General features: G+C 49.0%; 1 protein-coding gene across 1 annotated transcript; it reads right to left on the bottom strand.

Annotated features, from left to right (window-relative positions):
* Positions 1-6,421: 6,421 nt before the first annotated feature.
* Positions 6,422-7,015, bottom strand: LOC135823535 (uncharacterized protein K02A2.6-like). Its single transcript, XM_065336379.1, has one exon. The coding sequence runs from the start codon at positions 7,013-7,015 to the stop codon at positions 6,422-6,424; it is 594 nt and encodes a 197-aa protein (XP_065192451.1).
* Between the last annotated feature and the right edge of the window lie 9,467 nt (positions 7,016-16,482).

Below are 16,482 nucleotides of genomic sequence, written 5' to 3' on the forward strand. Positions count from 1 at the left end.
CTGCTAGACACTCTCACCACGCGCACCGGACGCCGGTGGCAAACGGGGCTTCTCTGGCGGGAGGACAACATCACCCTTCCACGGAGCAAGGCAACGGCTGCCCAGCGTTTCGAGTAGCTGGAGAGGCGCCTGCGGAAGGATGACACACTTGCACAAGGCTACCAGAGCAAGATTGAGAGCTATTTGGAACAGGGGTACGCCCGGAAGCTGTCACCTGAGGAGGCCACCCACCAGCCAGAGCGGACATGGTACCTGCCACACTTCGCTGTGTACAACAAAGAGAAAGGCAAGGTGCGACTGGTGTTTGACGCCGCGGCAAAGTCGCATGGAAAGTCTCTAAACGACTTCCTCCTCACCGGCCCCGACCTCCTGACGCCGATCACACAAGTTCTGTACAACTTCCGACTGTATGAGGTTGCCTGTGGTGCAGACATCAAGGAGATGTTCCACCAGGTGAAGATGCGTCCCGAAGACCGTCATGCACAACGCTTCCTCTGGCGCGACATGGATGCAAGCAGACCAGCTGATGTGTACCAGATGGACGTCATGACGTTCGGTGCAGTCTGCTCACCAACCGCCGCCCAGTTTGCGAAGAACATCAACGCACATGACTTGGCTTCCGGAGATGCGCAAACCGTGACAGCCATAGAGGAGTGCCACTATGTCGATGACTATTTCGACAGCACCCCAACAACCGAGGAAGCTGTAGCACTGACTCGCAAGGTGATGGACGTCCACAAGGGGGGAGAGTTCGTGATCCGTAACTGGGTGAGCAACTCTCCGACGGTCCTCGAGAGCCTCCCATCAGATCTGAGGTCACCAAGAATCGTGAACGTCCACAGCCACGACCTCCCCATTGAGAAGACCCTGGGCCTCCGATGGGACCCTGCAAAGGACACTCTTGGCTTCTCCTGCGGCACGAAGCCAGATCCAAAGGCACCAGTCACGAAGCGAAGCGTCCTGCGACACACAATGTCGGTATTTGACCTACTCGGCCTGGTGTCCTGCCACTCCATCATCGCACGCATGCTTCTCCAAGACGTGTGGAGAGCTGGCATAGGCTGGGATGATGAACTCCCTGCATCTCTTGCACTGAGATGGACAGATTGGGCTGCAGAGCTAGACCAGGTGGCCACCGTAGAAGTGCCACGGTGCTACACACCGTTGACTGCAGTCGCTACAGACATCCAGCTGCACGTGTTCGCTGACGCAAGCGAGAAAGCATATGGCGCCGCTGCGTACTTGAGAGTAGCGAACCACGGTACTCAGCTGGCGGTGTCCCTAGTTGCAGCGAAGGCACGCGTTGCTCCACTGAAACCGGCCTCGATACCCCGTCTGGAACTCCAGGCTGCGGTCCTCGCCTCGCGCCTATCCTGTACCGTACGGGAGCAGCTGCGTATCGCAATTCCACGGGTCGTATTCTGGACAGACTCCAGAACGGTGCTGTTGTGGATACGCTCGGACGCACGGCAATTCAAACCATTTGTGGCCCACCGGATCGCGGAAATAACGGACACAACAGAAGTAGACCAGTGGCACTGGGTACCAACAAGACTGAACCCAGCCGACGACCTCTCCAGAGGCATCTCTCCCCAGCGCTTGCAGCCGGACGATCGCTGGTTTGGCGGCCCGGACTATTTGGGGCAAGGCGAAGCAGACTGGCCCGCCGAGGAGACTCGTACGCCGGACCCGGATGATCTCGAGCTGAAGCGTGCGTTCAGTGGCGCCCACGCAGCAGCCGGAGACAGCTCAGAGCCACCCAGCCTGAAGGCAGCACTACCAGAGATCGAGCGCTTCTCAAGCTGGTGTCGCCTGGTAAGGGCAACCGCCTGGGTGCTACGCTTCACTCGCCATCTGAGACACGGAGGAAGAGACACTGCCAAGCCGTCGCTGACAGTCCCCGAGCTACGAGCCGCGGAGAGTCTTTGGTGGAAAGCTGCACAAGCGGAAGGCTTCCCCGAAGAACTCGCTGCGCTCCGCAAGGGCAAGCCAGTCGACAAGGACAGCCGCCTGGTCCAGATGACACCCTTCATCGACGACAATGGCATCATGCACTCTGACAGCCGCGTACGGAACGCAAAGGTTGAAAACAAGAACCTGCGCCAACCTGTATTGCTCCCGCCGAATCATGCCTTCACTACGCTGCTCATACAGCAACACCATGTCTGGTCGTTACATCAAGGACAGGATCGCGTAGTGAACGAGCTGCGTCAGAAGTACTGGGTACCCGGTATCCGTGCAGCGGTAAGAAGCACCTGGAGCGAGTGCCAGTATTGCAAGAATCTCCGTGCCAAGCCGCAGCCACCAATCATGTCGGCCCTGCCAGAGTGCCGCACTGACGCCTTTCAGCGACCCTTCCCTCGGACAGGACTGGACTACTTCGGCCCGCTGTCGGTAACTGTTGGGCGCAGACATGAGAAGCGGTACGGCGCTCTCTTCACCTGTCTCGCCACCCGAGCCGTTCACGTGGAGCTGGCGCACGACCTGTCCACAGACTCAACGCTAATGGCCATCCGGCGATTCATCAGCAGGTGAGGCTGCCCACTGGTGATCCACTCAGACAACGGAACCAACTTCAAAGGCGCCGCCAAAGAGCTCCGCCAGGCCATTCGTGAGCTGAATGAAGCTCGCATCCAGGACCAGCTTTCTCATGACGGCATTACATGGTCGTTCAACCCGCCGGCGGCACCCCACATGGGCGGAGCCTGGGAGCGGCTCGTTGGATCCATCAAGACCGCACTTCACTCTATCCTCAAAGAGCGCCATCCCAAGGAGGAGACCCTCCTGACTGACTGGCAGAAGCAGAGGCACTCGTGAACAGTCGACCTCTCACACATGTCAGTCTGGATGCCGCCGACGACGAGGCCTTGACCCCAAACCACTTCCTGATCGGTTCCTCGTGCGCCATTCTTCAAGGAATCGCGCAAGCAGGAGATGTCTCGCTGCGGCGCCAATGGCCCGTTGCGCAAGCCCTTGCAGATATGTTCTGGCGCCGTTGGGTTCGCGAGTACCTTCCAACTCTCGCTCGCCGCACAAAGTGGAACCGCCAAACGAAGCAGCTCGTTGTAAACGACATTGTCATAATCGCGGATGACAACGCACCACGGGGTTCCTGGCCCAAAGGTGTCGTTTCAGCTGTCCATCCAGGCCGCGATGGTGTTGTCCGTGTTGTCGACGTCAAGACCGCATCAGGTAGAGTTTTTCGCCGACCCGTCGCGAACATTTGTGTACTGGACGTGCGGTCGTAGAGCTGTCATGCCCCCGCACTTCTGAGCTGCAGTTAGCTGCGCTGTTTTTCTTCTTTTTTTCTTGTTTTGTGCGTCCATGGACCATCCACCCTTATTTCTACTCGAATAACACGATGGTTGCTAGGTTTAATACAGTCTTCTCCGCTTTTCTTCTGTTCTTTCTTTACATGTTTATGTTAACTCTCCCACGGTTCGTAACCAGGGGGGAGAATGTAACTTTTTGCTGCATGACAGCACTGACTCGCGGCACCCTTTTCGTTTGTGCTTTGCCCGATTGGGCACCCACTGTAAAGAGCACGATACAACACTTTTCCATACATGTCCGACTCACTTTGCACACTATTTTTCCTATAATCACACAACTCCCGAGAACAGGGACAGATCAATAAAGAACACCTTCTAACCAACAAGAGAATTAGGAGCTTGTGTCTGTGACGAGGGTTGTGCCACGGGGCACTAGGATCTCACGAAAACAATTGTATTGCAAAGACGTTTCTATCAGTTTGAAAAAAACACAAGATGATGAACTACAGGCTATTTTTCAAGCATAGCGAGAGCTCCTGGGCTCTCAAGCCCTCTCATTGCTTGATTCAACTCCTATCCAGGTGTGGAAGCTCTTACCTCCGTGCAGTCGCTATCACTCTTGCTAGGCAATACAGAAGATGTGTTTGACCTTCAACAAAGATGAAGTCACAGGCTTGAAAACCACCTGCCCGTTTTTTATCTGGATCTGGTAAGCCCCGCCTTTGATAAACTTGTTGACAAATGCGCTCTTTATCACATTGCTCTTCATCGCACGTAGCACACACAGCACTTCATGGCCGGGGGCGTACAAGGCTGGCAAACGAAGACCAGCTTCTTTGCACATGGCGGTTGCAAAGAAGATATCACGATCTTTCTGCACTGGTAAATGTTTGTCAATTTTTCCACTGAGCTGAAAATACGTCACGAAAGGGCACTGAGGATCTACACAGACACACAAATGCATACAAACATATGTATTAAAGTGGAAGTGCACATACATATACATGCCAACCTGCAGGTTTGAGTTCTCTGGACAACGAGGGTGAATTCCATTGATTTTTCCCGTTTTCCCTGGACACCAATTTTTCAGCGCATCCATCATTAGCAGATGGATTTTCATGACCGCTGTTCATGCAAAAAAGAATGTCATTGCATTGAGCTGTAACTGTACACGTAAAATTTCTCTTGAGCGGCGATCTGCTGCAGTTCCACTTGTTTGTTTGTTTTGTCTACGACGTGCTACTATGTGCTGTGTGTACTTACAACAGATCTAGATCGAGGCAACACTGAAAAAGCGTCATATTTAAAAAGGAGGAAAACATGGATTCCAAAAGTTCCTTCTTTCGCAGGACTTCCCGAGCCCCCGGGACAAACACCCTATTCCGTGGACTGTTCCGGGAAACCCTGGACCATTGGCATGTACTCGTATGAGACCATCGATTTTTCAAGTATAGTCCAGAAGAAAGAGAATTTGATATCGGTTCGAGTGCATACGATAAGCCAAACTTGCCAAACCGCCAATTGTGTTGCAAGAGAAGGATCCGCGAGTGGGATTCAAACCCAGCACCCTTGTCTTTCCGGGACAGTCTCCTACCGATTAGGCTACCGTGGATCACACATGTAGCGACCTCGCTGCATGACATCAGCTCTCTCACTAGTTAGACGCATGCGCATGAAACATTTCTTCCTCTTTGTTCTAAAATAAACAGCAACTGTTAGACAAAGTTGCCCTCTCCTCACAGTTGTAATCATTAGGCTCCAGCCTTTGGTATGTCCCTGGAATTGTTTGTTAAGCTGTATTTTACTTCACCATGAGTACAGGCAAAATCTGCCTTCTCACTGGGCGTATTGCCACAGTTCTTGGGAAATGATGAAGATAGGGATATAAGAAAAGGAGGAAGAGAAAAAACAATCATGAACAAGGCACAAAGAGGAGACGGAAACGAATCAACGAGGGAGTGCTACAAGTAACGAATTTGAATTTGAAGATGTGTTTCATAAAAATGATGCAACGGATCCAAAGGTTCCAGGGTGGAGGGAATGCTGACAGTTATGCGTCTTTGAGATCATAGGAGAGGGTAAGAGAGTTTAAGATATCGTTTGTAATTGCTTTCTTAAATGCAGAAGGAATTGTGATGGAGCGGACATCAGGCGGCAGGCAGTTCCAGTACACACTTACCAATTGTAGTGTCTCAGCTAAGGACGGGGTTCGGTTTATTCTATGATGAGACGGGGTTCGGTTTATTCTATGATCACTTACATGGAGACTAGAAGAAGATCAACTACAATTGCAAGTAAATTATGTCAACGGAACAAGGAGACACGTGTGTCAATACAAAAAGGCAGACATACTAAAATGATCTGCGCATGGTGTGACGTCAATATGATAATGATGACGTAAGAAATGTCCATGAGTGTATCATCAGCACATACACTACATTTCCTCCCCTACATGTATAGTAGGGTTGCAAACGCGTATATACATTAACACACAAGAGAAAGTTAGTTGATAAACCGAGAGCACAATAATTCAGTAACCACGTGAGCAACAGATTATCAGAGCAATGAGGAGAATGTTTTAATCTCTCAGGCGAGCTGGCATAAGTTGCCGCATAACTCGAGTTCTTGCCGGGTTACGACGGGACTCAGTTGGAGCCAGTGCCAGTGGCGGCTGCGTCTGTTGCGTTGCAGTAGTTGCTGGTACTCACTGGTGCTTGCACAGGTGGAGGTGTTGGAATAGCAGCGGCTTCAACATTGGGTGGTGGCGGAACACAAGTCGGCGAATGAGCAGTGGGAAACACAAACTGTGATCAGGCTCTGCCGGTGCTGCGACTCACGGCAAAGGTGCTTCGCTCATTGGTACGGATGACTGCGGAGCGGAAACGACTGACCGGAGCTGTTCCACATGGCGCCTCCATTGCTGGTCTGGGCCAGCTTCCACAGTATAGTTACGGGAGCCGTGTACCGCTTGCACTGTGCCCTGAATCCACGGGTGTGGTGCGTTAGTGAGGTAGTCACGTACCATGACTGTGTCATCCACAGCAAACGTCCGCTCACGGTTTGCTGATCTCGCACTACTCTCAGCTGCTTGTTTCTTGGCCACAGATGCCTGAACACTGGGCTGGACCAAAGACAACCGAGCGCGTAAATCACGATGCATTAGCAAAGATGCTTTTTGTGGCATTCGTTGTTGCATGTGGTGTGGTGCGATACGACAACAGGAAGCGAGGCAAGAACTCAAGCGGTGCTGTGTCCGAATGGGACTTGAGTGCTTGCTTCATCGTATGCACGAATCGTTCGGCCAACCCATTAGTCGATGGGTGGTACGGTGCTGAGAAGGTCTGCGTAATGCCGTTGGCTTCAGTGAAACGACGGAACTCATCGGATGTGAATTGCGGGCCATTATCACTGACGATCTGGTCAGGCAAACCATGCTGGGCGAACACTTCCCGGAGACAGCGAACGGTGACTGGAGCAGTGGTGCTGTTCATTGGCAGAACTTCCGGCCACTTGCTGTGGGCATCCACCACGATCAGCCACATGTGCCCTTGGAACGGTCCTGCAAAATCAATGTGGAGGCATTGCCGTGGCTTGGACGGCCACTCACAGGGATGGAGTGGTGACTTTGGTGGTGCTGCCTGGTGTGCCTGGCAGCCAGCACAGACCTTGCCGGTTGTCTCGATGTCAGCGTCGATGCCTGGCCACCAAACGAAGCTACGGACCAATGACTTCATACGAACCATGCCTGGATGGCCTGTGTGCAGTTCCTCGAGTACTCACTTGCGTAGTAAGGGTGGGATGACACCCCGATTCCCCACATAAGACATCCTTGGTGCAGTCCCAGCTCATTCTTGCGCCTCACAAATGGCTGCATGTCACCGTCAGTTGGGGAGTGTGGCCACCCGTCACGAACACCAGCTAGGACCTTGGCCAAGCCTGGATCAAGAGCGGTGTGGCGAGCGACTTTCACGGCTGTCACTGGAAGCGGATCAATCTGGGCCATGCTGAATACTTCTGCCCAGTCCAGGCTCTCCTCCTCTTGCGAGTGCGGCAAGGGCAGTCATGATAAGCCGTCAACATTTCCATGATCACCTGACTTGCGATACTTGATCTGGTAACTCATACTGGCCAGGAATATGGCATACCGCTGTAGACGCGCTGTCGTCAGAGCTGGCAATCCTTTGCTCGGACTGAAAATGGCTGTCAGGGGTTCGCGGTCTGTCAACAGCACAAACAATCGTCCGAACAGATACGTGTGAAACTTACGCCCCCCCCCCCCCAGACAATAGATAAGGCCTCCTTATCTATTTGGACAAACCGCTTCTCGGTCTCGGTAAGCGAACGTGACGCGAAGGCAATCGGCCGTTCCGTACCGTCCGGCAGAACATGTGAGAGCACCGCTCCCAGGCCGTAGGGTGATGTGTCAGTTGCCAACTGTACCGGCAGGTCGGGATCATTGGCACCTGATCCGAGGCGATAGCTGCCTTGATGGTCTTGAATGCTGCTGCACAGTCAGCTATCCAATGCCAGGACTGACCCTTTCGGAGCAGGCGGCTGAGAGGGTGCAGAGTCGTGGAGCAGTCCTTCAAGAAGCGCTGGTAGTAACATACCATACATAGAAAGCTGCGCAGCTGGGACACGTTCTGTGGTGTCGGGGCCTCATTGATCGCCTTAATTTTGTCATCAGTCTTGCGCAAACCATGGCGACTGACAATGTGACCACAGTACTCCACTGCATCTGCGAAGAACGTGCACTTCGCTGGATTGACTCTCAGGCCGTGGTCGGAGAGACGACCCAAGATACTCTCCACGTTGTCCAAATGCTCGTCGTCGTCGCGACCGGTGACGATGATGTCATCTAGCAGGCAGGCCTGACGTGGAACACCATGCAGGGCGCGTCGATGGCCTGCTGCCACAGCGCTGGTGCGGACGCCACACCAAACCCGAGACAGTTGAGCTGATACAAGCCCTTGTGCGTTGTCAGTGTGAGGAGTGGCTTCGATTCCTCCTCCATTTCCATCTGGAGGTACGCTTGTTTCAGATCGATCTTGGTGAAGCATTGTCCTCCAGCGAGAGTGGCGAACACATCTTCTACACGTGGAAGAGGGTGCTGATCCACCTTCAGTTGCGGGTTCAATAGAGAGGTTGCGCACAACGAAAATTCGTAAGATTTCGACCGTCCGGGTTCGAGTAACGAAAGTTGCTACGAAGATCCGTCCAAACGCGACCGAAACAGAGCAGATCTACGAAATTATTTTTCGTCACTTGGAGTACTAAAATACTGATATTTTACACCTCCCTGTCTTGACTCTTCGCACCCGCGCAGCCGCCACGTCGACCCACTGCGAGAAAGTTGAAATGTTGAGCGTAACCTCACGTTTTACGAATATTTGTCAGCTTTTTTTCGTTAAAAATATTCAGTCAAAAGCTATATGGGCCAGCAGATTTCGGCCACATAGCGGAGGACCCGATGTGTCCACTACATGAATCGGGAACTCTGCCGACTGGTGGTTGTACACCACGAGCGCCTAAAACGTTCCGCGAGGCCGTACAGGTTCTCCAGTGTGTGTTCGCAACTTCTTCAACTTACTCTGGGTAAGTGGCGAGGTACTGGACAGCAACTTCTTATAGATGCTAGTGGGAATAATAGATACCGCAGCTCCTGTGTCAATCTGCATGCGTATGGACTGGCCATTGACAGCTGCATCGATCCACAGGGCTTTCCGTACACTGGATGCCGGTGACTTATCCTCAGCTGCTGCTGGTGCTTGCAAGACATTGGCCGTCAAAATTGCAAGCGTGTCGAAGTCATCATCATCTGAGACAGGCAAGTTATGGCACGCACCGCGGCCACTCGGACTTCCTTTTGATGCATACTTCGACTTTCCTGCGAAACGCTGTTTCCAAACCTTACGAAGGTGACCCGTTTTTCTGCAGTGTCGACACTCATAGGACTTGTATGGGCACTCACTTGGGTTGTGTGCTTCTGATCCGCAGCGGAAACAGGACGATTGGTGCACACTGGATTGACTTTGACTTTGCTTGCCAGCAGCTGCACGAAGATGTTGTGGTCTTTCCACAACATGTACCCCAGCAGTGGGTACACTTCCTGCGAGCTCCGAGGCATCGCGCGTTGCCACTTCCAAACTACTGGCCTTCTCTATCGCAGTTTTCAAGGTGAGATTTTTTTCCGCCAGCAGTACTTTACAAAGAGCTTGGCTCCGTATTCCGTACACGAAACGATCACGCAACGTAGTGTCCAAGACATCGCCAAACTCACAGTATCTGGCCAACCGTCGCAACTCTGCAAGGTAAGCGTTCACAGACTCTCCCTGGCGTTGCTCTCTTTTGTGGAAACGGTATCGTTCCGCGATCACAAGAGGCTTGGGTGCGAAATGTTCGGCCAGGGCGTCTGACAAATCAAGATTTCAGCACTTGATCCGTCACCATTTTTGCATGTCTGCTGAAGTCTCCGCACCCCAGCTTTCTCCTGTCGGTGTCACATCCCAGTACACAACACATCCCAGTACACAACACATCCCAGTACACAACACATCCCAGTACACAACACATCCCAGTACACAACACATCCCAGTACACAACAGAGAGGCCTACTACTAAGGGGCCATCCGTAAATATAGATATTTATTTAGAAACGAAAACTAGTCGTTTAGGGATCGGGAGGGGGTTGAGCGCCTGTTCGTTTCTCGAAAAATATCGATGTACATTTTGCATGCGTGAGCATGTCCAGAAAAAATATCAAAAATATCGATACTATGTACCATTTGTATGTGTTCGTTTCTCAGGGAGGGGGGTTGAAGAGAAACGACTAGTTTTCGTTTCTAAATAAGTAAATATATACCGGTATCGGTATTTACGGAAGGCCCCTAAGGCCATGTGAAATATATTCGTTGTTTATCGTCACACACACACACGCATACCAAGCAAATAGAATACAAGGTAGTGGGGTTTGCCATAAATTCTTTCAATTATATCTGATAAATTTTGATGAGACTGTGCATCGAGCGACACTGTGGATAACTATTTGCTTACTTGTGAAGAGATATCTTTTCTAGACTGTGGCACTATTCGAGATGGGGCATTATTCAAGAGATGGCTCTAATCGCGCGAGAACGGTCTACAGCATTTGTATCCAATAAACTGCCATGTGATAGATTATCAATTATTCTATAACGAGTTAGACAATCTTTTCTAATTGTCCGCAAACTCCAATGCAGCCACTTGCACATTTTAGCAAAGTTAGAACATTTTTAAATTATATCAAATTTACAATATGCCAACTTTAAGAAATGTTGTGGTGAGGGTACCCATTTGAGGCTGAAACTGGGTACTCCTTGTACATTTAGGGTACGTTCTTAAATCCTCTCGGAAAAGTTGGAGGCTCTCCGAAAAGTTCGAGAGCTGTTCTTATATTCTCTCCAACTTTTAGGAGGCTCTCCAAAGCTCTCCAAGCTCTCCAAGCTTCAGAGGTGGTTGAAACTTGGAGATTCCCGCGGTTTGGGATCAAAGTATGCGAACTACGGCTAAAAGCCACGTGTTGATCATGAGTGTGCGCATTTCCCTTTTCGCATACGCACATGTGCATACTACATTCATAACTCAAGATTGCGGCCCCTTTGGCGCTTCATACTGCTTGACATGTGCAAAATATTTCCGAATTCTTCGAGACCTGTTCTTGAGTTATCCCAGTTTCTTCGACTTCTATTTTCTTCTTCTCCTAGTAGCTAGAGAATATAAGAACGTGCCCTTAGTTGCAAGTCCTGTTACAGGTTAAGTCCCATATCATTAACTCATTTTCTCTGTGCTGCGCTGATGAGTCTACAGAGGACGAAACAGTTCTGTCTGCAGATTAAGATAACATACTGGATGGCCGAGAGGTTATCTACTAAGGCGAGAAGACCTGTACAAAACTGCATGTACCTACGTTACACACAAACAGTGCAGCAAAGGTACAGTTGTGGCAAGTGAAATCCGACACTTACCATAGGGGACAGCGCCACAAATGGACACCAATGATGTAAAGCACTGCACCTAATTTGTACTATAGAGCCGTATGCATCCCAAACAGATCAAAAGGTCACAGCGTAGATACACACAGTTCACAAACATGGTACACATAAGGAGTATTGGTATCCAATCCCCATTCATTTTTGCCAGCACCTTTTGAACCTTGACTGTGATGAGTACGAGTTTTGTCATGAGACAGATAAAGTTGTATGGAACACATGTACTGTACGTATGCAGGGCTGCAGACTGCAGGGTGCAGTCCCTTATGCCAAGTGTTGGATTTCACTTGCCACAACTGTACAAGCAAGTTTTCTCTGCTGGTACTCGGAGTTGGATGCAAAACAACGCCCATATGCAAGCTGTGAACCATTAATTAAAAATATTGATAAGAAATTTTCATATAACCAGAATAAGAGTGAAAATTTTGTGCGGATCTAATCCCGGAAAACATGTTACACGAAGCATCTACATTGTACTTACTCCTTATTTCTGTTCCGAAAGTTCCAGGGAGGCATGATGAATGAACAGACACGTGTGCATATTTGCAAATGCAGCCACATAATGCACATGCACATACACACATGTCATGCACACACATAGACATGTACACACATGTATACATGTGCATGTCCACATAAACACACGTGTACGGGCGCCCAGAAACCCACACAAACACACACAAACAGACAGACAGAGTGCTTCACTAGAAAGTGATCAAGGCTAGAAAAGTCACTTCTCTGCGGTTGACGTCACAGTATAAGAATTAGCAGAGAAGTAGTGTTCTCTGTCCACCCGGGAACGGGTACGAGGGAGCACGGTGTGGGATAAAAGGAGGGGACGAGTGCAGGGTCGGCCTCTTTTGTCTTTGTGCGGAGAGTTGAGTGAGAGTGCCCACCCACCCCAGTAATCATCATGTAATTTCATATATCATCACTTTGATTATTCTAGTGATTTGATTATTCTAGAGTATGCAGATGCTTAATGGTCGGGCGTGTTTTTCTGGTTGTACGTAGCTGGAGTTTTTGTTAGACTAGGCAATGGTTCTGTAAAGTCATGACCACGGAATTGTGTGCAAAGACAATAAGTTGGGGCGCTGTGCTGTGGTGGCCCCCACTGGCAATGTTCACGTGTTCAATAGTGGTGTACACGTATGAGCGAGTGTGCGGATGTGTGCGCAACGAGTGAGTGCAGGGTGGACAGAGAAGTAAGATATCATGAGAAATTTCAGCCGACTTTTAGCCCAAAGATCAATCCAGGTTGAAAGCCTGTTTGGGTGAAGAAAATAATGGGGGTTGACATGAAGATGGTTTACCGAGGTAGTAAAACAATTAAGTCATTCCACCTCCACCACATGCGCTCTCCAGCTGATCTCATTGACAGATGCAATTTCTTCCATACAGCGCTGTGGTGGACGTGGAAGTACTTCGATGATGAACAGACCAAAATCTGCTCACGGCTGTTTTTTCGCGAAATTTGGACATTTAACAAGATGGCAGCCAAAAGTCTCGATTGGGCTGGATCGGCAAGGAAATTTGAATTTTCAAATTCTCAGCACCTGATTTTGCTGTGGTTTTCGCTCGATTTAGAAAGCTACCAGGCCAGGTTTACCCGGAAAACAGGTATTCCGTGTTCCTCTTGAAACTAGCCGTTTCCGCTGGTACCTCACATGGCCAACTTCCTTGCAGGAACAGTTTGTTCCGCGTTGCACAAGTCAAGCCTTCTTTCTCGCTCGTTCCTTGATTCATCGTTGACATGCCTGCCTCAAGAAGCCCTTTCAGAAGTTTTCCCAGTCTAGCTTTCAGTTTTCCCAGTTAGAGGACTATCTTCTGGCTATCTTCACCAAGTTTTATCACGTCCCGTGCACAAACTTCAGGTCTCGTGCGTGCGATGCTGAGCTACCTTTTCATGCGATTTAGGGGACAGATGGCATGGCGCTGGAGACACTGTTGAGTCCAGGAGGCCGAGGCCTGGTGGAAACTGCCCAGTAGACATGTGGGGTATTGCTGAAAAAGGCAGCAAGCACACAGATAGCCCCGAAATTGTGATGTAGATCCAATTGTGCGTTTGTTCGAGTGCATATCGGCAAATTTGAAAGTTGCACCCGTGATCCCGACGAGGAGAAGCTGGAAATCAGTGCGTGCGTCAATATCCAGACTACCAGGGATAGCTTGGAGAGGTTCGAAAAGGTCAGGATGCTGGTTGACCATGGCAGGAGTTCCTTTTACCTTCCTTCTCTCTCAAATTGTCTGGATACTGAGTATCTCGCTCGAGCGCTTTCAAATAACAAATCCTGGTTTGACTTGCGAAATCGTGGAACCACACGGAGAGTGACATGAGTTTCATCCCAAAACGCAAACTCCCATCGTATTTTCGTATTTTCCCGTTTGTCTCTTGCCCTCAAACTAGTGAAGATCCCATCGTATTCATGAGGTTTGGACCGCGTTACGTAAATCGCACTAAACGACGCCATATTGTTAAATGTCCGTGCGCGAACAGCCGTGTGCTGCTCACCCTAATATTATCAAGTCAAATAATATGCAAACCAAAGTCAATTTCTCTAGTGGTGTATGGTTTGTGGTTACTTTGCCATGACATTTTCACGTCCCACGACATTTTCACGTCCCTCTCTAATCCGGCACCCTTTGCAACAGCATTTTCTGCTGGATAAACAAGGCTGCTGGATTATCAAATCCTGCCCTCCAACCCGGCCCACCTATTCACATACATGTTTGTGTCGCACATCAAAACGTAGAGATTTTCTGTGTCAATCCAAGTACTTTGTGGAATGTATGTGTATAACATACACTTGGGAATATCCTATGCCAGTGCATAGGATATTCCCAAGTGTATGTTACATGTGCTGTGTATGTTACAATGCTCCCTGACGGTATGCGATGTACAACTGCTGGATTAGAAAATCGAATTATGTACAGTTTGAGTGATTTGTTGCAGAAAATCACTGCTGAAGGCGGAATTCAAGTGCCGAATTAAAGTGTAGAAAATGAACTGAAAAAATCCGTTTTGCCAGAAAGTGTGCTGGTTTGCAAGGGTGCTGGATAAACAAGTGCCGGATTAGAGAGGGACGACTGTACAATGCTGTACAATACTCTGGTGGGAAATGCTTACATACGAGTCGTGTATGAGTGTGCAACTTCCACCCACCCTGCTGTCCCAACAGAATTTCAAGTTGACGTCATTTATAATGATACAACGCTCCTTGCACCAGTGATTTTCAACATTTGTACAAGGTGTCAACAAATCCGGCACACGTTTTACTTTGAACTAATTTGTGTCGGATCAAACAGGGCTTTGCCCACCACAGGTTCAGGATATGTCTGATAATACATATACAGTGTGCATTGCATCATAAAAATGATGTCAACTTGAAATTCTGTTGGAACAGCACCCATAGTCGAGTTGCACACTCTTAGGGGGTCATGTACTCTTGATTGCACCTACATGAATTGTAACCGAATCAGAACAACAGATGGTAAATGAGGAATTAAAAGTTATAACACCACGCAGACAGCTCTCGATGGCATGAATCGTCACTCATCGCATCGCAGGAGTGATATTATGCACTGCACTTTATTCTGCTTCGATTACCTTGCATGTCCAGGTTCTTTACTCTGCTATGCATGATGGCAGACAAAATCAAGTATTATTTATTAATACCCAGCTCATATATTCCCCAGTTATATAGATCACAGGAATTAGTGGGGGTTAATATGAGCTGGGTATTAATAAATAATACTTGATTTTGTCTGCCATCATGCATAGCAGAGTAAAGAACCTGGACATGCAAGGTAATCGAAGCAGAATAAAGTGCAGTGCATAATATCACTCCTGCGATGCGATGAGTGACGATTCATGCCATCGAGATTGTCTGCGTGGTGTTATAACTTTTAATTTTTCGAAATGAAACTCCCCTTGACTCACCCACCCATATACAAAACTTTTTCTCTTCGTGTAAAAGATCGATAATTATGGACAACCCCTAAAGTGGTGAATATGTATATTATAACAAGGAACCGAGTGTACCAGTATGAAAACCGAGGCGAAGCCGAGGTTTTTATAACTGGTGTATATATCTCGTTATCACTCTTCTATATCGACCTCCACTAATTCTCGTGATCCTTGACTGGTCCTATATTAGGCCCCTTGCACACTACGTACAAGTAAAAAGTTGCTTTTTAGCGTATGCGTCACTTTCAAGCAAGTCCCGATCAGTTCCATTGCACACTTGAAAAGACATTTTCGTTTTACAAAATACTCATAAAATTTTCTATGGCAACTGCCGCCTCACCGGTGCTGCATGGAGATAGTGCGGGAAATTTAAAAAATTTTAAAACTTTTCTCTCCGAGCTTGGTCTGCAGAAATGTTTGTCGAGTGTTGGTGAAATGCTATCACTTCGACATGGATCTGCGACTTCCCATCGAATGCCATGTCCAGGCCAACACTCCTAGCATACAGATTGAGGTCTTCAGCGATCGCTTTCTCCTTCTGTGACCTCTTCTTCATCGTTCCACTTTTCTCCCGCTGGTAGTGTGCCCACAGCTCGATCAACTTCCCCTCCATCTCATCATTGAACACAACTTTCGGCATGCTGAACTTCATCTTCTCAAACTAGCTTCAACGCGACAGAAGGAAACAAACAACGTGCAACTACTCAAAACAAGGAACAAATCGAAAGGAAAAAGAGCTAACGCCAAGAGTCAAGAAGTCTCACGGAAGGACAGGCGCAAAGCAAACTACGGTCCAGAAATGCAAATAAAACATAAACGTACCTTTGTATACCCGTCTGGAGTTTGCTGAATACGTTTGCGCAACATTTTAGGTTTCCCGCGAAAAGCAGACCGTTTGCATGGTAACTTTTACAGGAACGCAACAAAAATGGGATTTTCTATGTAGTGTGCAAGGGGCCTTACCCATATCGCCGCAATATCGACCGCTTATATCGACCACTTAGGGGCCATCCGTAATTATCGATCTTTTTCACGAAACGAAAAAGTTTCGTTTATGGGTGGGTGGGAAGCGACCGGTTTCGTTTTGAAAAAACATCGAAAGCGGAAAAATCAACGCTCACTGCATGCATGCATACATTGTGTACATCGAAGTAGATCGACAGTTGACTCTAGTCTAGACTAGTCTACGTCGCGCGGCCAAGCAAGTGCTGCATGG

Source organism: Sycon ciliatum, chromosome 8, assembly GCF_964019385.1.
Source record: "Sycon ciliatum chromosome 8, ocSycCili1.1, whole genome shotgun sequence".
Classification (NCBI taxonomy): Eukaryota; Metazoa; Porifera; class Calcarea; order Leucosolenida; family Sycettidae; genus Sycon; species Sycon ciliatum.